The sequence below is a fragment of the Ptychodera flava genome, chromosome 14 (assembly GCF_041260155.1).
Source record: "Ptychodera flava strain L36383 chromosome 14, AS_Pfla_20210202, whole genome shotgun sequence".
Classification (NCBI taxonomy): domain Eukaryota; kingdom Metazoa; phylum Hemichordata; class Enteropneusta; family Ptychoderidae; genus Ptychodera; species Ptychodera flava.
Genome location: NC_091941.1, coordinates 8,862,956 through 8,888,236, shown reverse-complemented (window position 1 = coordinate 8,888,236; position 25,281 = coordinate 8,862,956). Strand labels below are relative to the sequence as shown.

At 36.5% G+C, this 25,281-nt stretch overlaps 2 protein-coding genes across 2 annotated transcripts; one reads left to right on the top strand and one right to left on the bottom strand.

Annotated features, from left to right (window-relative positions):
• Positions 1-1,349: 1,349 nt before the first annotated feature.
• On the bottom strand, positions 1,350-13,577 carry LOC139150585 (sodium-coupled monocarboxylate transporter 1-like). Its single transcript, XM_070723021.1, has 13 exons — positions 13,537-13,577; positions 12,774-12,919; positions 10,615-10,834; positions 10,296-10,413; positions 9,456-9,523; positions 8,507-8,661; positions 8,051-8,188; positions 5,474-5,559; positions 4,966-5,013; positions 4,204-4,265; positions 3,108-3,196; positions 2,523-2,665; positions 1,350-1,507 (listed from the first exon to the last, which is right to left on the bottom strand). The coding sequence occupies exons 2-13, from the start codon at positions 12,902-12,904 to the stop codon at positions 1,350-1,352; spliced, it is 1,416 nt and encodes a 471-aa protein (XP_070579122.1). The 5' UTR covers positions 12,905-12,919; positions 13,537-13,577.
• Positions 13,578-14,713: 1,136 nt separating this feature from the next.
• Positions 14,714-25,006, top strand: LOC139150583 (sodium-coupled monocarboxylate transporter 1-like). Its single transcript, XM_070723020.1, has 10 exons — positions 14,714-14,917; positions 16,543-16,617; positions 17,551-17,700; positions 18,694-18,913; positions 19,127-19,244; positions 19,499-19,566; positions 19,945-20,099; positions 20,768-20,905; positions 22,922-23,007; positions 24,001-25,006. Exons 3-10 carry the CDS (start codon positions 17,573-17,575, stop codon positions 24,066-24,068), a joined length of 981 nt encoding a protein of 326 aa, XP_070579121.1. The 5' UTR covers positions 14,714-14,917; positions 16,543-16,617; positions 17,551-17,572; the 3' UTR covers positions 24,069-25,006.
• The last annotated feature ends 275 nt before the right edge of the window (positions 25,007-25,281 follow it).

The window sequence follows — 25,281 nt, the reverse complement described above, 5'->3', positions numbered from 1 at the left end:
CAACACGAGGTACCCATTCCCCGAGGTGAGAATGAAGCAATTCTCCGTAGGCGGGTGCGTCCGTCACCAAAACGTTCCTGAAACAGCGTAGGACTAAAGAGTATTATACATCTGTGTCTGTAACTGTGGACTTTCATCGTACAGTAAGTTTCTTAGAGGACTTGGAGTCAAATAATACTTTCGGTGTTATTGGACACTCTAATTTGACCTTAGCTCCATAACAGCCTTACGTCAACACATGGAAAGCAAGTTAAGATTTCACTTTTTTCAAAAATATACATCTAACTATGTCATGTAGGATTGATGGTCAGTCTAAAACTTGTTAATTTATATGAAATTGTGTCCCTGAACTATGATTTCAAGCACGTCTAGTCTGCGTGCTATCACGTAACGTATAGTGTACGACAAGGCATTCTCAAATCTCTATCACTTAGACTTTTCTTGTAAAATCGGACTAAACCTGTATGATAATAAGGTTGGTCGCAAAATACCGTGATTTATGTCCTCGAACACCTTTCGCTTTGGCTTTATCGTTGACGCTACGCGTCTCGGACAAATAACTCCGCTACACGATGAACTCTGACATAAACCCCGGTATTTTTGGAACATTTTTATAGCACTATACCTGACATAAGGATAAATACCGAAGTTACGATTCTCAAAATGAGGAATAACAAATTTCTTTTAAAAATGACAAAATTCGTACTCACCCTGTACAAACCAAGAGCATTTTCTAAGTCATTCTGGTAAGCATAAGCTCCAAAGGCAATCCATGCTCCGAAAGCAAATCCAAGCAACGTACCACAAAACATTCCACTGTGAAAAGGTAATAGTTTTCAATATCAGTCTAAGAAATCGTTGTTTGGGTAAAGTGTTTTGTGGTGTATTTCATGACGTTTTGAGAGATAGATCGGTTTGCAGCCCCATGACTATAATTTTTACGAATTTTACGCTTTTTTGTTGTGTCTATAAAACCTCATCCCAAGGTATGGATCAATGTTCAACCTGTCAAGATATTATATGTTCTATCTCGAATGTCACATATTTGACAAATGGACTATAAATCATCTCGCTATGATGACACTGCATTGATACTCCAGTGTTTTTGTTGCTAAAGCTACTGCGTTGTATTTCATTATACCTTTTCGCCAGATATTAAAAAATTCTCAAAAGTATTACCAAAACATGCATCTGTTGCTCCCAGTAGTGCTTCGGTTCATGTGCTGTTTGCTTGCAATATAATTCATCATTGAGATAAGTTTAAAATAATTTCGGAAAACTAGAATGTGTTTCTTTATTCATCTCCTGTGTTTCGAAATCTAAAATAGAGGGAACACATCGTTCAAGCCTTACGTGGTATTAGCTCTTTTGTACATCATTCCAACACCGAACGTTCCTAAGATTGGAGCGCCAGTAATTCCCAAAACAGTAAATCCGAGTACCAAGAGACTGCCGAGAGTGCTCGCTAGGAAAGCTAAACCAATACCAGCAATACCATACACACATGCTGAGAGACAAAAATGCGATGTAAAATGTCCTTTATCGCTCTGAAAATCAAGCTTCTCATACAATATGTAGTGCATAGCGCATTATAAGAGATTGATAGGTAGATAGATAGATACAGATAGATAAAGATAGATAGATAGATTTATAGCACGCCACATGCGCATTCCGTATTGCGATTTAAATTAGATACGTCTAGTCCCCACTGAATCTACAAAAGTGACGTCAGAGGGTGTTTTTGAAAGACCCAAGGAAAGAGTTTTTGACCAATTTTGGAAAAAAACACGATTGGACCTATTTTGGGATAGGCCTAATTGGATCTTCACATTTTTCGAATTTCTCTCAAGTGTTAGGTGCCCTATAGCTGCATGTTGCAATATTGCAAATTTCTCATAAAAACAGGTGTATAACTTTAAAAAAAGCAGATAAGCTTACATTAGTAGATTAAACCGACATTATTTAGGGGCCGTCGATAATAAAAGCTGACGCACGACAAACGTTATTCTTTCGTTTACGGGGAGGGGTAAAAGCTCATTTCGTTTTGTGTGCGTCAAAATCGCACAAGGACTTTCTATCGTTTTCGAAGTGCGAGTTTGCAGCGAGAACGCAAAACTACCTTCGCGTTCATCGAGAACAGAATGACCATTAAATACGGAGACGGAAAAGACAAGGAAAAGACATGAATGCGAAATAAAAACTTCTATATTTTTTCAACGTGAAAATGTATGTGAAACTAATGCATGATGCGTGCGAACATTTAGTCATTAAAGACATAAGCTTAAAGTGGCGAGGTGCTTTTAAAAATATTAAAGGTATACAGTCAACTGTAATCTAAATATGTCCATATATGATCAAAGGGACGTTCCTTTGTATTCAAAATGCTCATGTGAGGGCGCTGTTTTTTAAAAGCGGCCACCCGCTTAAAATCTGTGATTGATTAGATTTTTTCTCTTCCCATGGTAACTATGGCAAAATTGGAACAGGTGACAGTATACCTTTAAGCTTAATTCGTCACTTACTCAAGATTTTCGACATCACAGTATCGCGTTGATCATTCTGGTATTTCGTCGTACCATGTCTCCGTGCTTTCCACGCACGGTATGGTTTTATAAAGTCCTCTAAAGTAATGGCAGTCATCGCGTTCAACGATGAAGACACTGAACTGTGCAAGTGTGTGAAAGGAGAGTTAAAAATATGAGTGTTTTGTATATGGGCACTTGCGTAATATAGATAGAAACATTTGACCAAGACTGTAGTCTTTTTCTTTCGGAAACTTTGAACCAGTAGCTGACTTTTAAGGGTATTCTCACGCACTGCAGTTCAATGGATATTCCATGAAAATAGTGTTTTAGAAGGACGATATCATTCCGTTTACTGAGTATACAAGTCGATTAAAATAATTATTTTGTTTGTTGGATGCGTTAATCAGAAAAGTCGTCATCGACCCATACGTCTATTTTTTTTCCAGAATTCTTCATCTTATTCTTTTTTTTTCAGAATTCGTTCGAGACATACTTCAGACTAGTTCTGAGGCCAGGAACTGCACAGTTTACAGTGCCAGAATAACCGGTCACTGCGGACGTCAAATTTATTACAATATCTACCTCAATGTTCCAGCGAAAAGGCATGCAACAAATAATCCTTGTATACCGGGAATGTTACCAAACTTTGAACTGATGAAGTATACCAGGATCTAAAAACAACAAGATATTGAAAACCACTTAACTGCTATTTACGTTATTTCAAGCGTTAGTTGTATCGAACACGATTGGAACTAATTTGGGAGAATTGGATCTTAACATTTTTCAATTTTCTCACACAGTCAGAAATTCTGCTTTTTAAAGATAAAATAGACTCTGCAAAGGGTTGTAAATGAGAGCTAACGATTGGCATCACCCTGTGTTCAAGATTGAGACACAAGATACAACTTCCATACATTAAAGCAGTTAAAGCCTCTACTTAGAGTCAGTTTATTGAAGCAACACCTTTTTTATGAGACTATTCCTATAAGCGTCACACAAACGTGTGCGTTCCATGCGGACAGTATGTATGAGTATTTTGATCTGGAACATGTACACCAAATAAGCGATTACAGGGTAGGTGTTGTCAGTCTTGAGTTTAACCTCCTATCTTACTGCACCGGGGCATGTTTGAGATCAGGGGCATGTTTGAGGTCCGAACAAATGTACAATGCACTCAAAGCAGTAACAATACACAGCACCAGAGAGATTACAAGAACAACAGAATAACTTTTCAAGAAAAGAGAAAATGATGAAGAAATCAAAGCGATAGCAACAATGATATCATTACGCGGCACAAAATGGCACTATGAACAAAGGAAATTAGGATGGCAATAGCACATTCAACAGCACAGCACAGCACAGCACAGCACAGCACAGCACAGCATAGGACAAGACAATACATCGAAACATATCGAAACTGAAAAAAACAACAAATTGATGCGCCAATTCATTTTGAAAAATAATCGTACAATTAGAATAACACACTCTAATAATCACTCAAAAGTCATTAACAAAGGATTCTAAATAGGGTATTCGATGGCTATGTTGCTATAATAAGTTACGAAAGAAAAGTAGTAACACACGGGAAGGTGGCTAAAAACAGAGACCAAGGTTAGTATGTATTTCGACACATATTAACCTCAATACGTAAACTTCTGTTAGTAACAACGTATCAAACCTGATCGGAGGAACTGTAATTTGGTTCATATTGCCCCACAGCGCCAGCTACAGGCGACATACCTTAAAATGGATAGACAGAGTGGATATGTAAATGGAGGTCTTTGTGCCCGTGGTCATTCAAATGAAGTTAAACAAGGGTTAATTAGTTTGCGATGCATTATACTCTGTATGTTCAAAAACTGGACAAAGTAAAACACTTTAGTATAAAATTTGTTCAAAAATTTAGCAAGAAAATTCAAAAGTATATTTCAAGCTACCATTCTAACTATATCTATTTGATTTTGTCAATAGCTGGATTTTCAATACTAACACGATTGGAACTAATTTGGGATAATTGGATGGTGAAGTAATGTCGATTTAATCTACAAATGTTATCTCATCTGCTTTTCTTTTTTTATTACACACTTGTTTTTACGAGTAATTTGCTATATTGCAACATTCAGCTATATGGCACCTAACGCTTTTGAGAAATTTGCAAAATATGAAAATCCAATTATCCCAAATTAGTTCCAATCGTGTTTACAATACTGTTTCCTCGCTTAAATTTATATATCTGAAATAGAAAATACTCTAGAAACATTGTTTTTCAATATGATTGACCTTTATGCTGGTGTTAAATGAGTTCATGTGCACATCTCAAAGATATTAAGCAACTCGAAGTTTTACGACGCAACTGTATACGACAGACGCGTAGGTCTTTAACTTTAGCTTGTAGCGTTACTTTATTTCACTTTTTTGTGTTTTGCCAAGTAAATCTTACCTGTTGGTAATGTGCCATTAATTGATGGCTGGAGACCTGTCAAGTCACCTTTTGTAAACAGATATAATGTTTCATTAGTTTACTACTGACCAGAATCAACAAAAATGCAGATTAGATACAGAACTCATTAACTTTATACCTTCTACCTTTTCATGTCTTCATCACTGTCCGTCACTATCACTATTTACTTACAAGCAGCGAGTCCAGCTGCTAGCTGTCAACGATAACAGAGCTCTACGTTTGAAGATGACTATTCAAATGGTTCTTGTACAAATGAGTCCATCATACCGACTATTTCAATCATCATGATAATTATTTCTCGTCAAATGGTATCGGTATATAACTTTCAATGTTGTCAACCTTAACCCTACAGTAGGTTTTTCAATTTAGTGTTTGGAGACGTTTTGTGTATACACTACATATTTACCCGTTTCTCAAAGTCAACAGTTAATATGTGTGAAGTTGAGTTTTGCGAATGAATTGTCTATGGTGATATATATTGACTTACCATTATAATATGCGTAGAGAACCATTCCACATAAGTACAGGCAAGGTCCAGTGATGAGCGCAAATGGTACATTTATCATTACTGAACTGAAACCCCGTAAGATAAAGAAAATATTGAATTGCGTTCGTTTCATTCATCGTTGTCTGTCACCTACACTATTTACTTTCAAGCAACAAATCCGAGGTGATCTTTTGATGATGACCAGATTTAAATTGACAAAAAAAATCAAAGTCCGCCATTAGTTCTAGCGAAAGAAGCGTATATATATATATATATATATATATATATATATATATATATATATATATATATATATATATATATATATATATATATGAAATCAGGTGATCCTCAGTAGAACGTGTGGAAGTGAGTGTGTTTCAATCCATCCAGTTTCTAATATATATATATATATATATATATATATATATATATATATATCTGTTGTAATATTGAAAAAAGTAACTTAACTTCTATAACTTAGGGAGCTTTCAGTAATTACAGCGGGGGTTGGGCCGGGAGAATCACTATCCATGGTGTCTATGATGAAATTATCAATAGTTTTTTCCAATACAAAAATAGGTAAATCTTTACATTTGTGTACTCTTGATTATTGATATGAATTTTCTTGATTAGACTAGAGTGGTTACAAGTCAATGGTTGTGCAAGAAATTTGATTTTGGAAATTCACTGAAATGTCGATTCACTATGCATTGCGGTCTATGATGAAACTATGAATGATTTTTTTGTTAGTACAAAATTAAATTAATCTATGCATATATGTATGCTTGATTATTGATATTAATTTTCTTGATTAGACTAGAGTGGTTACAAGTCTATGGTTGTGTAACAAATTTGATTTTGAAATTTAACTGAAATGTCGATTCACTATGCATTGTGGTCTATGATGAAACTATGATTTTTTTGAGCGGTCTATAATGTGCATGTATTTTGTTGGTGATTTGCTATTCAGGAAATATCACATGGACAATCAAAGTTTTGGCCATAAAATCAGCTTCTGTCAAAAGTGACCCTCCCCCCAAGATAGGTTCATAAAAAGTGACCCTCCCCTTGAATTGTTTTCTAAAAAGTGACCCTCCCCCCAATTTTTCCGGCCCAGCCCCCTATAATTACTGAAGGCTCCCTTATTTATATTTGTAAAGTTTGTCAAACCTTCTGACTACCGTTATTTAATCAGTCTGAAGATCCTTTTTATCAGCTTCTAAAGTTTTTGATATTTTTAGTTTGGTGTTATGCGTACTAATTAGACTTGTACACCAACAAGTAAAACTTTCCATTTCAAAATCTGATGGATTCCTTGAGGGCGCCCCTCACGCAGTACAGCTGTATACAGCAGTAGCATGGAAGTATAATACTTCCATGGCCGTAGCAATCGATCTTGCCAGTAAAACTGTCTCCCACCCTCAATCACATTAATATTTGCTTAACTAATCTAGAGACACACACACAGAATGTCTTTCAAATATGAATCACGAAGAAAGATACTTAGAAAATTAATTGCATGAGGCAGTAAGAATAAGTAGTTAGTATCGCTGCTCAAGTGCAATCACTGGACGCCATATTTGCTCTGGCCCATTCCAAATTCTGGTAAAGGTGTCAAAGTCCTCACTGTGTTAGGCCTTTTTTAAATGACATTTTAAATTCAACCCTAGATTATCAAAGCTTACAGTATTTGTACGTGCCTCTATCTCCACCTACAAACTAATGTTTATCACTAACAGAATTAAGCATCTCCCTACTGATTAAATACAACTTTCCTTTACTGATATACCTTCAACAAAGTGGTACAACTCAAAACAAGGCTTGAATCTCATCAGAATATAAATACATCAGCCAATCGGAAAACTGGACATAGGCCAATGGGAAAACTGGACATAAGCCAGTGAAAAACGTCAAGCCAATTACAACATATTTCAAAATAGCCACTCATTCAGTTCAATTTTTAACGTACTATTTCAATTGTTAGCACAGATATATATATATATATATATATATATATATATATATATATATATATATATATATATATATATCACTTCGTCGAAACCGCCAATTTCAATCACATCCAAAATGATATACATATATACACCTACAAATAGAATGGTATGTCCCAAACATATAAATGCGAGTATTGCTAAGAATCCTTTCACTTCTGTCTAAAGATTGCAGGATGCATGAAACATAAGTAACAGATATTATTGCTTTGTACTGGAAGAAATTTGTAAACACACACACACACACACACACACACACACACATATATATATATATATATATATATATATATATATATATATATATATATATATATATATGTTAATAAATATACTAATTTTCATCTTTATAAAGTGCATTGTGCATACATTTTCAACATGAAGAATTAAAAGTGTCATTACGTACTCTTTTCACCAATAAATTCAGACTTTATTGATCCTGCACATAATTGCTAAATGACAAAATCGAAAGAAAAAAATATCCAGTCGAACTTCCCTTTTTCGATGTTCATACCGCGGAATGAAAAACTTAAAAATGCAAAATTAATCTGGTTGGACTTACGCCTGTGAATGTTTCAGAGAACGTACTGTCATGTATCGCTGTACCGCTGTCTGACTGATGAATAACGGCGATATGGAAAAGGCACCTCCAATGAAGCCACTGAAAAAACCCGTTCGCCTCGTGACATCTAAATCAAAACTGCAAAGAGATGATTATTAAATGACAATGAAATGATCATTTCTTTTAATGATTTACGAATTATCGTCTTCGTTCGAACCAAGGCCGCCCGTCAGTTCAAAAGTCTATCTGCCAGCCAGTAGTGAAGTTCTACCTGTCTGTCTGTGTGCTTGTCTGCCACTCCGTCCGTCAATTTTTTTGTTGGCAGATAAGTGGGTAGTAGGTAGGTATGTGTGCATCCGAGTATCGATGCGTCCCTGAATGGATAACGTATAATTCTATACTTGAAAATGTCCGCTAGAGTCATATGGAATCGAATCCTTACAGAATAGTACGTACTTGAAGTGATTGTATCTTCTACTCTCACCATTGACTCTGAACACTTCGTTGAAACCACCAACTTCAATCACACCCAAAATGATAACGGCGACGAGAGTTATAATGATAACAAAGAATTGGAATACATCGGTCCATATCACTCCTTTCATACCTCCCTGGTTATGAATAATTTCATCATTAAAATATTGCCACTGTGACGGTAAGTTTGCAATCAAAACGAAATCATACTTTAGAGGAGACTGGGAGTTTTACATATTTTGGCGGGTTAAACAAGAAAATAATATATATCTCCATCATCGAGTTACTTTGTTGTTTGTTAGTTGCCTGGGAAACGCATTTGGACTGTCCGAAAGCCATATCTAGTGTGGTCATTTGAACTTTTCTAGCATAGTTACATCATTGCCCATCAAACAATACGTCAGTTAGCAATTCTTTAGTTAGTGGCATCAATGTCATTGAAGTTTGAAATTCAAAATTCAAAGAAATGAGAACTTGCAAAGATACTTGAATCGTTCTTTTACTGATTCCATGATGCAGTGTGTGCTAGGGTATACAAAGCGTATGTTACGCATATAACTTTTTGGCCGTAGGGTACATGCAGGGTACGTTACTCATAGAACTCTATGGCAGATTACACCCTGACCTATATTTTCGTCGCTGATGGTAAGATTATACACGGGGCATTATTTGGTATTGCAAATTTGTGTCATTCTTCTATAACAATCCATTGTACAACACAAATCAGTATGTTTTCGTTGTTTTGGGTGTATATACGGTGTTTGATATAACCACTGCAATGCATTACGGGATAACTGGGAAATAGTCTATTAAAGATGACCAAAGCTCTCCGAAGTTTTCAAGCTTAAGCATTATTTTGTTAGTGTATGTACAGTGCATCAGTTAATCAGTAACAATTTATGGAAAAGTTTTGATAGGTTCCTTGACTTACAAGAGTCGTATAAAGAGTGCAAAGTGCCCCGGTGATGATGAGCGTCTTCCACATTTCAAAGTCTTGAACTGAAAGATGAAAAGTGATTGTACATCTGTGTCGCTGCGTATACATGCCATTTGACATATCCGTGATATATTTAAGCAATAAAGCACACACAGTGATGGTATACCACGAGATTTTGACCAGTTCACGACATATATGCACGAGCGATAGCGAGTGCATATATGAAGTGAAATGGTCAAAATCGAGCGGTATACCATCGCTGGGTGTGATTTATTGCCATTATATCATAACAGTATATTGAAATTCTGGCGTGAAACGTCATAAACGGATTTTTACTCCATCTGAGAACAACTCACACGTATGCCAGCCGTGGTATATCGCCAATATACCTTGGTTCTTTTCGCGTCTCGACCAATCAGATCGCTGTATTTGCAACATCAATATACTTGTATGATATAATACAAATTAAACGGTAAACCACCGATCAATTGTGATGCAAGGATCCCCGTCGAGTCTACTCAAGGCTAGACAAAGACCCATGGAATTTGCACTCGTGCGATTGCAGACCTCTATTCGAACAATTTTCGACATGTTTATAGACGGAAATGACATAAAACACGGTATTGCTTTTTATGACAGCTACTTAATATTTATACGCAAGAGGCAGAAGAGTAAGGAGACCAAACATGTAAAATCATACATCTGGTAAAATGATGTCTCTCGATAAACCGGCCAAATTTGTATAACGAACATCATATAACATCTTGTTCGTCGACAAACCTGATGAAACAGGAAATCCTCTACACTATATACGCACAACAGTGATCGACAAACCTGCTTCGATTGCAAGTGCCGGTCCAACAAGGCATGCTGCAGTATACAAGACTGACTGAATCATGAATATCATTGAGACGAGGATTCGAAGATAAAAGTTGAACCGTAGATCCATGTACTGTAAGAGAGTAAAAATTTCCTATTACATGTTCTATGACATGTTGCATGTTCTCCTCAACAAAATAGGACTCTACGTGTTTCATTGGCAGTTTTTTATGGACAAGGAGTTGATCGTTTCTAAGTTTGACGTTTGAAAATATCCATTCTTTTACATATCCTAGCGAAACAGACAAAATGGTGCAAGTTGGTGGGTAATTACCTGGTATGAGCTGACCAACTTGAGATCCATGAATACAGGGATGAAGATGTATGCAGTCAATGGTAAACACCAGAGGTAGCATAACGTAAAGGCGGTATAGCCAGTACCGTAAGTGTAGACTTCAGCAGGAGTGCCCATGATTGATAACGGAGACATGAACGACACCAAAATTGACATGGCAACCGGTAAGAAATGCATGGACTTATCCGCTAATAAATACCTGTTTTGAAAGATGAAATGTGCACAGTCGAAGTCTAATCTAAATGCCAGTAAATGTTTTCAACATTGTATTTGGCGTCTCTAAAAGAATATGTGAATATTATATAACATAGAAGAAATTGACAATATTTTAGCTACAAAACTTGACGTTGGAGCGACTACATCCACTTGACGAGCAAACGAAAACTTACTAAAACACTATTAAAACTACTACAAATAAAGATCAGTGGAAAAGTAAATGCATATTTATAAAGTAAATGCACACACACACACACACACACATATACATATATATATATATATATATATATATATATATATATATATATATATATATATATGAAATATAGTGGTGAATGAATATATATATATATATATATGACTTAAGTTAGATTTGCTCAAATCGTGGTGAAACTTGCATATTTGTTTTTTGAAGGCAATCTTGTCATTTTTTCTAAAACATCTTTAAAAATCTTCTCCCTCAAAACTACAGGTCAGGTAGCTTTTATATTTGGTGCATAGGTCCCTGGGGATAATGTATTTCAGAGTTGTTCAAACTGTGTAGAAATACGCAAATTTGTACTGTTAATTTTTGGTCAAGAAATTTGTTCATCAAAACCGCTTGTCTGGCAGCTTTAATATTTAGAGTACAGGTTTACAGGGATGAGCAAAATGTGACATATTCAAATTATGATGAAATCTACAATTTTGTAATTTTTGGGCAATTTTTTGTTAAATTTTATTCTCAATAGCTTTGGAATTTGGTATACAGGTTCCTACAGATGAATGAATGTGATATATCAAAATTGTAATGAAATCTGCAAATTTGTATTTGGGGGGCAATTTTTGCTGAAAAAATGTTTCTCAGAAAGTATTGGCCTGATAGCTTTGATATTTGGTATACAGGTTTCTACAGATGAACTAGATGTGAAATTATGATGATATCAGCAATTTTGTACTTTTTGGGGCAATTTTTGCAATTTTGGTTAAAAAATTTGATTCTCAAAAAACTACTTATCTCATAGCTTTGGTTGCCATGCTCTTAGGGATGATCTTAATGTGATATGTTTAAATTATGATGAAATCTTTAATTGTGTATTTTGCAGCTATTTTTGGAATTTTTTGTCTGGCCACTGAAATGAGCTATCAAAGTTTTTCACCTTCATCAACACATGTGTCAAAAATAGTTAGTCTCTACATAACACAGCGGGTCTATATCGGCCGCTAGGTCGCTTGTTGTAATATTTGGCCCCGTGTTTTCAGTGGTGTGCCTAGGGCATCAGTTTTTTAGACAATACTTACTGAATCAAAAGTAAACCATAATTATCTTGCTACTGTCAGTATGTGCGGTGGAAATTTTACCATATTGCACTAAATTGTTAAGAATCTTTAAATTCACAACCATTACCATGATCATTTCAAATAGTGCTAATCTATAATGTTATAATGCAAATTATGAACGCCACATTAATCAATAGCAAACATGGCCCCTAGTTTGACCTCAAAGGGACAGATTGCTTATCAGAATACAAATTTATACACAAGGCACTGTTTAAATTTTCAAAGGAGAACAAAGGACTGGCACCATGTAAACAGTCAATGTCAACAAGACCTGAAGCGAAAACATAGAAATGGGGACTGCAAATCGAATATGCTAAACATTTACTGATATGACGATGACCAAAAGTTTTATTATCACTAACACCGATAAGCACAGTCAGTAAAATATTGCACCTCTGGCAGTGTTTGTGTCAAACGACCTTTAGCACAGAATTTGTAAGTCAAACGAACGCATAGAAAGACAGTTAACACAATTCTTGTATCGTTTTATCGAAACTACAAATAAAGCACTTGACACTTCGTCGAGTTTAGCATCGACAAGATTTGGTTATTGTACTTTATTTCGGTAGTGAAGCTTTTGTAGTAATGGGTCAACTGACCTAGTTGTTGAGTGTTGACCTCCCTTAGCAAAGCCATGGTAGATCCCAGTAAGTGTAGAAATCGCCAGCATTCCACTAAACACTAGATAGTCTACGATGCTGAATGGTGTCGCTTCACTCGTCACCGACATTCTGGTCAATCTACACTATGTAATTCATAATTGTAGTACATGCGTTAAATCCCATGACGGAGGCAATGTTTAATTTTTTGAGTGGGCTTTCTCGCGTTTAGAGGATTCGATACTTTCTTGGAGACATCTCTCAGTAAAGAGCTCCTCAATGTCTTAATCTAGTGAATTGCTGGAAAAGATGGCAGTAAAATTGGATGGAATGAGGATGGCTGGTCGAGTTACGACCCGTTTGTTCCGACCCATTAAAGTAAGAAAAATCAACGAGAGCTGATATAGCGAAAGAAAGTAATCATCCATGTCCGTGAAAGAGGAAAATGGAACCGGTCAATGATAGGGAGCCTAGCCTCTTTGCTGAAATATATAAGTGTTCCCTGAGTCTTTGGCTAAACGAGACTATGGAACATTTGCATCGCATAAGTACAAATCTGTTTTGAAATGAATGACTTCAAGAAGAAATCCATTGCACGTTTCTCATAGCTAAATCAAAATGAAACACACATCCATTGAATGACTGCTATGAAATAGCAATGGAATATCAGTAACTTTCCACGGCTCTCTCAATGAAATACTACATCATTTGCATGTTCAAAATTAATGAAGTCCACAGCACTTACCCCCAAAAGTCGACTTACCTGAATTATCCACACTGGCTTTAGAAAGGTTTAACAAGTATGTGAGCTTAGTTGGGATTCTTTACGACTAGTACACGTTCGTGACAGTTCAGATTTTAAATGATTTGTGATAGTAAGCGTTGTGAATGTTGACATAGTTCGCATAACTCGTCCGAACTTGAGTCTAATCTTTTGTCAAATTTATATGTTGTTTCTCCCGGCCCATGAGACATCAAAAGAATAAGTGCAAAAAAATGTAAACAATCTCTGTTCGATCCAATCCAATCCAATACCATAATTAGTCTTCGCAATATGTAAATATGCTAGGTTCTAATTAAAGCATTCGCCAATAATTATAAGTTTGACGTTCAAGCACGTAAAGTAAACGTGTTGATGTATAGTTCGAGAGGTACGCCATAATTCACAATGCGTTTCCCGGGTCACAACACCTTACGCCAATAAGTTTTCAGTCGTTGATGTCAGGTGTGGTATAAGCAGATAATGATCATTTTGTTTGTGGACTGTTTAAATAAGACTCAGACCTTGAAAGAGCTGAATTCTGCTGCAACAACTACAAGGTTGAATTACATTGTATCTCCAAATGCCATAGAAATTCATCAATCGCTCAGCAGCACACATGGCATTGACCAATATGACATTATAATCTCTCATGCCTTCTTTATCCTTACTAAAAACTTAAAGAACATTGAGATTTTCGTGCTCTTTGGTCAAATGTCTTCAGTTTTCATATAATGGTATAAAACCCTATTAAATATAGCAAAAGCAAGTAAAGAGTCAAGATTGTTCAGCATTTTATATAACTCTGTAAGCACTTTGATCTCTGTACCATCTAGATTCATGAAAGTTTATGATGTCATATTGGTCAATTTCGTCGACGTCATCAAAAGCACTAAGGGGCAATTACTGCAACCTCTCAAGACATGTGCTTACTTGCTTCAACTGTAACACGATTACACCATGTTCTTCTCTCTCAGGTATGTTAAATACAAGGTATTTACCTCGCAAACATTAAGTATCCTGCACATTGTTCAATGTTAACAGTAAATTTGTAGTCCGGACGAAAGTAAACTGTTCTGTTATTAATGATATGTGTACGTAGACTACTATGTTAACAAGTTGAAACACTTTGTTTTTGTCACGATTAAAAGTGTATAATCTAAGTACATTTTCCAAACAGAAAAAAATGATCGGAAGAAATGTGGAAATGTACAGCCACTTGATCTACCAATGAGAGCTCAGAGGGAATGGAAAAGTGGCAAAGCCAGCTGGTAAAGAAACAGAAGGAGGAACACTAGGATACGACAATGAATCCAGTCATGAGACGAACATTGATGCAGAGCACTTTGGACGGAATATATTAGCTGTAGCGATTGATGTTATGGTGAGCGTTGTTAATCTTACTAATCACGGTCTCCTTATCCAAAAACATTTCAGAATACACCAATCGACGCCACAACCATTTTATGATGGTCTTATCCAGTTTTCAATCTTAACCGCCGAGTGTTGTAACTTGCAAGTCTGAGGTCACTCTACGTCCATGAATCGAAATGTAGTAACAGCATAGCGTCATCCGAATGTAAATGTAAGAAATCGAGTATTCAACGTTTTACTGGTAACTTTAGCCTTCAGTGTCATACATCTGTGAAGTCGTACATCTCTGTAATTTTATCTATTAAAACTTATCATCACCATCACCACCTCAATGAATGTTGATGACGGAGAAACCTCAATGAATGTTGATGACGGAGAAACCACTATAGACTGGAGGCAGCGTGGGGCAGTGGTTAGGGTATCGGTCTAACTATTAGGGGAAGGTGAGTTCGAAACCCGGCAAGTCCAGAATAACGTACTCACCGTGGGAGGGTGGTTAGTTCTAGACTCCAACACTGTGTTGTGCCCTTGAGCAAGGCACTTTACTCCTCAATGCTCCACAGGGTAGGGGTAATGGGTACCTCATCCTGTGATTAGGCGTTCGCCCGTTGGGTGATGGTTGAATAAAAAAAACTGCTGAGCTATAAGTTAGATGTAATTCGTTGTAGGGATCAACCTTTCGGTGACATATACGTCCTTCTTAGTCAATGACATACCCAATTAATATCGTTCCGAAGAGGACGCAAAGTCTCATAATCTTCGGGTTTAAAAGACACCGACACGACATAAATTGAACATGGGTCTGCCTTTGTTATAAAGTCATGCGCACAACTGAAGTCAGCGCTGCAGTTTGCACCGTACCATTTAGTGCCTTTTCATTTAGTTTTGAAATAATGATTTTAATATTTAGATAAACTTTGCTGTAGATTGTATCTATACTTACCGCATGACATGAATAGTTTTTGGAAAGGTTACCGCAGCTTCTAAGAAAACTTTATAATTTCTGACCTCCCTTAGCAAAGCCATGTTTGATCCCAGTAATTGTAGAAATCGCCAGCATTCCACTAAACACTAGATAGTCCACGAGGCTGAATGCCGCAGCTTCTCTCTTCGCCAAAATGCTGGTCAATCTACACCATGTAATTCAAAATTGAAGTATGTCTTATATCAATACATCGTAACTATTCAGCGCCTCTGAACTATGGCTAAATAGGATATGCACGCTATATAAACTATTTGATTGATTAGTTGATTGATAACATACGCTAAAACAAAGAGCGCTGATATGGCAAAAGAAAGTAAACGCCACACATGCAAGAGGCTATTGAACAACATAATTTTGTGAGTTTTAGTAACAGTAAACAGTTTGCTATGACAGGACTTAGAAATGACATGGTGTCACCAATGTCAAAGTTTCAAAATATTAGAAAACATGTGGCAAAAATACAACCTGTAGAGGGCACTTCGTTTTAGAGTACTGGCAAGGAAGAGACCACCCTCCCCCGTAAATTTCACAAATTTAGTTTCAGCGTAGTTTACAGATGTTACAGCAATTAGTACGACAACCCTAATTTTTATCTCCAACTCCCATGGCAACGAAACGCTCATATTTTCATGCTGTTGATTTGTTTCCAGATTCTTTGTTTTTGGTCGCCCTAGGTCACTCTACGACATTAGGTCAGCGTATTCCAGCAGCATAGAGATATCCAGGTAGATGTAAGAAATCGAGTGGATAGGGTGCCGCTAGTCACTGTCTACAACCACTTCCATATTATTGTGAAGTTGATGGATGTTTTAAGCTGCACCTCTATCTTTTCATTTATGAACAATTTCTAACACCTCTTTGTATTTTGACGTTAGTGAAGTATGTGTCACTTTTTCGATTAAGAAAGTAAACTTATGTTGGGTTATCACAATAATTTTGACACTTTCGTGATCTGAAATATATTAATGAGTTTTTATGAAACAATTTGTCGACATGTGTTTCATTATTTCTCACAAAACCATCACAGACTGCTGAGGTAAGTTAGTCCCTTTTATCGTAGGCCTGACCTTTGAAAGTAGACATATAAACATTTACTTCATGAACACGGAAATTATAATTTGATGTTGATCCGCATGCAGGAAGCGAAAATTCGTCTTATAATTACAACTAAGGATTGGTTCTAATTTGGGAGAATTGGATCTTCATATTTTTCAAATTTCTCAAAAGTGTTAGGTGCTCTATAGCTGAATCCTGCAATATTACAAATTACTCATAAAAAACAAGTGCAATGCTTAATGAGAAAAGCAAATGAGCTTACATTTTGTAAATTAAACCGATATTAGTCCACTATTATCCCAAATTACTTCCAATTATGTTCATCTGCTTACTATCCCGCTAAAGTATTATACTTTAACGGTCATAACTAGACCTGTGTGGAATGTGGAATCACTCCAAATTATCAGAGTCTGAACTGACATTGAAAATACACGAAATTCAGTGAGGAATTGATCAAGTAAACGTAATGCGTGGAACATTTTATTGACCGAAATTATCCATTTAGATAGACTTGACAGCGTACACTGCATATCGTTATCTGCGTTATTTCGTGAATGTTTTCCTTCTGAGAAGAAATATGAAGATTCCCCTTCCTTAATTAGAGTCACCGAACAAGGAGTAAAGATGTCTTCAAGCGATCCAAGACCGTTCAGCGTCGTGGACTATTTAGTATTCACGGCAATGTTGGCAATTTCAACTATTACTGGGATCTACCATGGATTTGCAAAGGGTGGACAACACTCCACATCAAGGTCAGTAACGCCCCTTTCGAGTAAACATTGAACAATGAGGTTCTTGTCAAATTCGACCAGTAGCTTATTCGAATGGCATGAAGGTTTGATTCAATAAATAAACATCGGCTCCTAAAATATTGATATGAAAGTTCATTTCGATCTTGTTCATTTCCTAGCAACAGTTGCCCGTTTGAACGTCCAGTACAGCCAGCCGATTTCATAACAAATAGCGTTGTATTAAAGGGTATAAGCTTCTAATTAATTTTCATAAACATTTGGGAGTTTGAGGAAGAGTGAATACTTTTGTCCGTTCTATTTCTACTGCGATATATGCAAAGCTTCTTACTCCCTTCGACTTTCTTTATTATCCACTGGGCAAAAGACACGATGCCCTTCCTTCCCTAGCCACCGTGCTAAAATAATAGTTCGTGAAATGAAAACGAAATCTCCATAAGTAGTTTCTTTAAGGGTCGGTCGGGCGTTTCTTCTCATCAAATTAGAAGATGGGGAAATGTATTTTTTGGGTCGAAGGGAAACTTGACAAAAAAGCCAAAGGGGCAGAAAGGAAACGGTTTGGTCTTATATGTTTTGCCGATTTAGATGAGGTGAGGGTTTAAGAGGGGAGGTCGAGGGCCGGCAGAATTTTCAAATCGAGCGTACATCTGTCACTAAACGGTAGATTAGTATTCATTTTTGTCAAATTAATAACATTTCTGTGTATAATTTCTTGAAGACGGTCTATAGCTGACTAATCCTGTATGTGTTCATCGGTATTTCTGAAATTTTTTTGAAAGATTTTAAGTCATTGAAATTCAGTATCTTTCGATTGTGCAAAACAAACATTTGTAAAATTATTTTTGTTTCTCGTAAAAAGATATTTTTATTGTCCGTAACAAGGATGACGAAATAAAGGATAATAGATATGGTCAAGCGTAATCAATTGCCATCCTAACTGAGGAGACGCTCATCATAGTAATGTCTAGGTTACCGTACTTTTCATCCTAATGACAGATACCTGTTGGCAGACAAGACAATGCATTTCTTACCGGTTGCCATGTCAATATTGGTGTCGTTCATGTCACCGTTGTCCATAATTGGCACTCCAGCTGAAATCTTCGCCAACGGTACCGGTTACGCTGCATACACACTTGCCAAGCTATGGTGTTTGCCTCTGATTGCTTACATCTTCTTGCCTGTGTTCATGGACCTCCAAGAAGTCAGTTCTTACAAGGTATATGCATGCATCTTCTTTACATTGTGCAATATTTCGCGAATAGGTGAAAGTATTTCGAAAAGGAAAATGAATTTTAACAAATGTTTGACCTACTAGTAGGCGATTTGGTAAATAAAGAAAATACAGCAACAACTGTCCTGGCAATAGTTGTTTGATTAACTTGAGACTTTAATAATGAACGGTAACAATTGTCTATTTCTCATCTTTCAGTACTTGGAGCTACGTTTCAACTTCCCCCTTCGAATTCTGGTATCCCTTATCTTTATGCTGCAGTCTGTATTCTACATAGCAGCATGTCTTGTGGGACCGGCACTGGCAATTGAAGCAGGTAAAATGAAGTTTAGTGAACGATTTTGGAATTCGCATCAGTACTGCTTTTTCATTGATTGGTATGTACCTAATTGAGGCGAGGTTGCCTTTCCTCGTGAGATAAACTGGAAGATACGATTGCAACTTTTCATAACGCACTTAAAGTTTTGTCCGAGGAGCGCCAGATTAATATGAAGTGTCGGGATACGACATTTGACAAGTTGATATTTTGTATTATTAAACCACATTGTCTGTCCCTGTTTTTCATTTCAGTTCAAAGTTTTGAACAATGGAAAACTCTGCTTATTACAGGGATACTCTGCACTCTTTACACGGCGCTTGTGAGTGTTCAATCTTTATTCAGAAAATGATTTGAAAGGGGTGCAAGGGAGTATTGTACTACCCCAAAACGGTATTGAAACCCGCAGTTCGTTTCTTTACGTAAAGTGTGGAATGCACATTAACTTCATTAAGACAGAGCTGTGTTGATTTTGCTTTGTTTATAGATGCAATAAGACAGCATCTATGTGTACCTAAGCTCTTTAAATTGATTTTCAGGCAGGGGAATAATTATAACGTTTCACGGGCGTTTTACAGGCACCTTACCAAGACGAGAAAGCGAATGGGTATACTTATTTGGCAGAATTATAAGAAAACTTTGTCTGTTCAACCCCGATCTGAAAACGGAACGTTCTCTAAAATTGACCTCATCCTTACAGGGGGGAATGAAAGGAGTGATATGGACCGACGTGTTCCAATTCTTTGTAATTATGGGAACACTGTTGGCTGTGATTGTTATGGGTGTTGCCGAAGCTGGTGGCATCGGAGAGGTGTACAGATTGAATGAAGACAGTGGACGGCTGAACCACTTCAGGTAAACATTTCAGGTATACTTATTGTTCGCTGAACCAAATTTGAAATAAATGGCAAAAGAATGCCCGAGTAATGGCTCCAAATATGAAGGGAAAAAAGGAAGTCTTGAAGTCTGGCGGCCATATCAGATCTTTTTCAAAACAATTTACAGTAAAGCCCGTGTATATGTGATGTTTGACATTTTTCTATGTTTTTTTTATGTAATTTATTGTATTCAACTAGTCTAATCTATTATTCAAAATATTTGTATGGTCAAATACCCATGGCAGTATTCGGTTGTGCTTCACAACCTGTCGGTACAAATCGGCATTATCACTGTCGACTTATCATAAATTCGTGTCCGGTCATGTTGTCAACAGTCAGAAGATAACAATGCGACTAGCCAAACACAGCGGCCTGATATGCGTAAGACAGCAGGTCACAAAACTGTACTTGCTACAAACCTACAGAGAGAAAAGTCATAAAATGGTGATTTGAATTGATAAAGAACACCGATAACGGCGTCGTTATAGATGTTTTGCGCTTATATAGTCTGAGTTTATCATTTATGTTGTGTTATCCTTAATTCAGAAAGAAGTCAGATAGAGTTTGATTTGTCTACACATAGCAGACGTTCGTGCTGATTAACAGATTCGCATGTTTTTTCCTAACTTTTCTGAACGATTTCAGTTTTGATTTGGATCCTACAACGCGTGCTGCTTTCTTCAGCGGCATAGTTGGGGCCGCTTTCGCCACATCACCTCTGTATGTTAGTCAGACTGCCGTCCAACGGTACATGACTGTACGATCACTGAAGCATTCACAGGCGTAAGTAGAGTTTATTTATTTATTTATTTATTTATTTATTTATTTATTTATTTATTTATTTATTTACTTCAATACAAACAAGCGAGTTTGGGCAGTGTACATATGGCCGGGGATGGGCCGGCAAACTCTAAGGGAGTCACCTTAAATTTGAAAACTGCAAAGGGGGTCATGTATTTTTCAAACCGCAGGGGGGGGTCACTTGATTTCATAAGTATCCGTCCCGTCAAAAAGCAGTTTCAGTGTTCAAAAATATTCTGGGAAATAAAACTGATTCGCTGCATGATTTCATTATATGAAGTCATTTAACTGTAAATCTGAATAAAAGTATTATGATCTGTCACATGAACATCTTGCCTTGGCAACTTTGAGGCTTAACTTGTCTTCTAGTAAATCGAGCTCACTGAGGGCATAAACAATTCCTATTACTTAAATATTAGAGATATAGCAAGTTTTGTAAGGGAAAATATTGAACAGTTATCTGTAGACTACCATGAAAAGCGAAATAATACTTTCAGGTGAAATTCCAATATATTATATTTGTTGTCCACATCTGAACAAATACCCTATTTGAATCAAGTACATTTGTATCAATTGTCAAACATCTATAAAAGCACAGATTTAGTTAGTTTAGTATTGTAAAAAAAAAATTTCTTAGTTTTCCCGTAGAATCCAATGTATAGTGAATAAACATTTGGATGAAATTTCAAAATCAAATTTCTCGCACATACATCCACTTGTAACTACCCTATTCTAATGAAGTACATTAAAAATGAATTATCAAACGTCTATAAATACACAGATTTAGCTAGTTTTGTGTAGGAAAAAAGTTATTCATGCCTGCCACTGCAAGCAAAATACATTTACATGAATCATCAAACATATTTAAATGAACAGATATGGATTGTTTTTTGTGGGAAAATGTTAATAGTTTGCCCAATAGACTCCAATGTTTTATGATTTGATATTTTAGGACGAAACGCTATATCAGCCACACCTTGCCTTCTGATAGTTGCGCAAAAGATGGTGACCCTCCCCAAAAAGCATGCGTGTAATTTCATGACACTTCAAAAATGCTTACGCAAAAAATTGCGATCCAGCTGTAATTTCTGTCCAATCCCTTTGAGGAGGGATTTCGAAATTATAGCATGTTAGAAGGGGAGATTTGAACACATTGTGAGTTTGTTAGGGGGTCATTTGATCAAACCTGAGAATCTTCTTTTGGATTCTATCGCCCCCCCCCCCCGCCAGAGGTGTTTGTGTATGCAGCTTTACTTAAGCAATGTTGGTGGGCGGGGGGGGGGGGCGTGTCATCAAATAAATATCATCTTAAAAGCGGGTCATCAAACTTTTGGTGCAATGGGTAGGCGGGGGTTCACTTATTTTGACTGATGCGCAGGAAGATTTTGCCAGCCATAATAACTGAACGCTCCCTTAATATCAGAAACACATATTATAACTGAACGCTCCCTTAATATCAGAAACACATATTCGTCGGCAAGAAAGGTGTATTTGAAGTTACAATCTCGGAACATCTGAGTACAATTTGAAAGGCTGTTATTTGGCATCATGGGGCTCTGACACGACAAAATTCATGTGAGCGTAAAGAGATCTTGATGAAAAATTGAAATCCGATTGATTGATTTTTAAATGCAGACATTTGATTCGCTTATTAATGTATGGCTAGGATAATTCTAATATATCATAATTATTGCCATTCAGATGTGCCAGTTTGACCACGGTCAATCTCATTGTAATTTGATGTTGTAATACAAGTTTACATTACTCGGCTTTGGACAAAGGTATATTTCGTTGTATATATCATATGTTGTCGAAAACAATACGACAGAAAGGTACCGAGAGCAAAAAATAATATAGTAGAGCCAATCGTAGATCTTGCCTCGCATCATATTTCAAGACATGACAAATTGCAGATACAGCAAATATATACATTCTGAAAAATTTTTAGTTTAATCTGGTAATGTCAGTCCATGACTAACTTTGAGTTGGTTATTTCAGTGCCGTGCTGGTAAATATTCCCTTTGCGTTTGTCACGGCGCCATGCCTGTACATCTGTGGAATGGTTCTGTATGCGTTTTACAATGGTAGGTGATCGGCTTTAACTGCGTTTCGTTTTTAAATAACTCCTTTTCATGTTGTCGCAAAATACCTCTGTAATCAAGGTAAGTAATCAATACAGACTCAATTATTGGGGGGGATATGGGTATCAGAGTGTAAAAAACCGCTTCTCGAAACCTAAAATGGAAAGTGGGAACGGGTAAAAATTCTTTCTAGACTTACATTCTAGAAATTTTGTCATTAGGCCTAAAGAAGAATTATTATATACATGGTTTCTACATGTTTGTTATTCCTGTAAAATTCACTATTGCGGCCAATGAGGGATCGGGTTTGTTGTGTTCGGCCCACGCTGAAGGAAGAATTTGTTCCAAAACTCTCTTTAGGTTCAGCGACAAATTTTGATTGTAATCATTGGCAATTTTTAGTGGTGTCATCATTATCCGGAAAAAAAACCTCTGAACTAGCGTCAGACACGACAGCAAAAACGATATCTAATTATGTTTACTATAGTGCAAGATTGATTATTTTGACATTTTCTCATTCCTGAAAAATCGAAGTGCCGGAGAAGTTACTTTAAAACTTTTGATATACCATGCGCGGAGGAAGATATGTCCCTACTTGTACCATCTCTGCACTTCTTTATCAAGAATCTGACGTCAGAGACCTGTATACAAAACAAAAAAGTTGTAATATATATACAAACACACACACACACACACACACACACACACACATATATATATATATATATATATATATATATATATATATATATATATATATATAGATATATAATATATATATATATATATATATATATAAATTCTGAAGTTAAATTCTGATATATATATATGTATATATATGTATAAATTCTGAAGTGCAACTGCGAATTATCTAGCTCTTTTGGGTTATCGTAGTTATCGTTTTAAATTGATTTTAAATCAATTATATTTTATTATTTTATCAATTATATTTTACTGGCATTTACTATATTCACTTTATTTTGATGTTCTTCGCAGATGACATGACTCCTCTGCAGCTTGCAATCAATGCCTCCCTACCAACAGGTAAGAGTGTCACCCTCTAAAGAGAGGTAGTTCCCGTCGTCGTTTCTCATGTTGATCAATGGATTTGTATAGCAGGGACAGACAGACTAATCGCGATTTCCGTAAAAGGCAAGGCTGTATCCATTTCCCGGAAATATCAATACTTTAATCAAATTGCACTTAAGTTTACATGTTTGAAAGAACATTTTGTGAAATAGAACAACTTATGTTTTAAAAGTCCTGTATGTTGACAATGGCTGTACTTTGTCCGCAATATCAGATGCTTGCTAATCTTGTACTTTTAACTACAGAATCCAAAATCCCGTTGCCTGTTCCTGATACGCCAGTGCGATATGAACCGAATTACAGCTCTACTGACCAGGTTGTGTTTAGTTGCTTTTATGACGCCTTTGTAACACGATTTGAGTTATTACAGGGCCCTGATAAATTCTGAAGTGCAATATTGTGATATGATCATGTCGCCATAGCTAGATTGCCTCTCAGTCGGAACCAAGTGGATGTGTACGAGGAATACTGGAACTTTGAACGATTGGATTCTGTTTGCAATATAACGATTCGCTTTTATATCTATTCATGATTTTACATATCTGTGTTGAAGTGTGCGGGGAAGGAATAAAGTGAGATTGTCATACTGAAAAGAAACGAAAATTCTGAGACGTTGTCTTGGTCGCATACGTGTACGCAATTTATGTCGATGGCTTGTGTCAACGAAAAATGTCTGCTGTCCCATGAGCTGTCCGGTGAAGTTTAAGTTTGATTATGATAGAGTTTTGTAACGCAGTGCATGACTGTGGCGATATATGTGTATGCTATTACGGTCACGAAGACCTTTACCGGTAAACCATTTTATCATTCTTCTACGGCCACAGATCCTGGTATATTTCATCAGCTCTCAGTTCGGTCACATTTCTGGTATTCAAGGGCTATTCGTAGCATGTCTATTTGCTGGAACCCTGAGGTAAGATGCGATGGGCTGTTAGCTTCGGTACCATGAGGGGGAGAAAGAGAAAAACATTTGAGGTACCATGTCTGATATGTTGCGGGAAATTATACCCTTCAACGTTCAACGTCTTCAGCCTACAGTACTATACGAATGATGAGCGTTCACGGCATCACGATACCTTTGTTGGATAGGCGGGGAGAGTGATTGCCTTCAAGAAATTTGAGAAATCTTAAATTACCTGAGAGGAGCCATTAGCAATGATATCAGTTTGACCAGCCAATTAGATTTGC

Bases quoted from the DNA above. Each gene is read 5' to 3' on its own strand.
- LOC139150585 (XM_070723021.1), bottom strand. From the start codon at position 12,904: ATGTCGGTGACGAGTGAAGCGACACCATTCAGCATCGTAGACTATCTA. The intron at 10,835-12,773 runs GTCAGTTGACCC...CTTTCAAAACAG, and splicing joins GGTCAACACTCAACAACTAG to GTATTTATTAGCGGATAAGT. The intron at 9,524-10,295 runs GTTTGTCGATCA...TTCATCTTTCAG, and splicing joins GGCACTTGCAATCGAAGCAG to TTCAAGACTTTGAAATGTGG.
- LOC139150583 (XM_070723020.1), top strand. From the start codon at position 17,573: ATGTCTTCAAGCGATCCAAGACCGTTCAGCGTCGTGGACTATTTAGTA. The intron at 20,100-20,767 runs GTAAACATTTCA...GAACGATTTCAG, and splicing joins GGACGGCTGAACCACTTCAG to TTTTGATTTGGATCCTACAA. The intron at 20,906-22,921 runs GTAAGTAGAGTT...TGGTTATTTCAG, and splicing joins TCACTGAAGCATTCACAGGC to TGCCGTGCTGGTAAATATTC.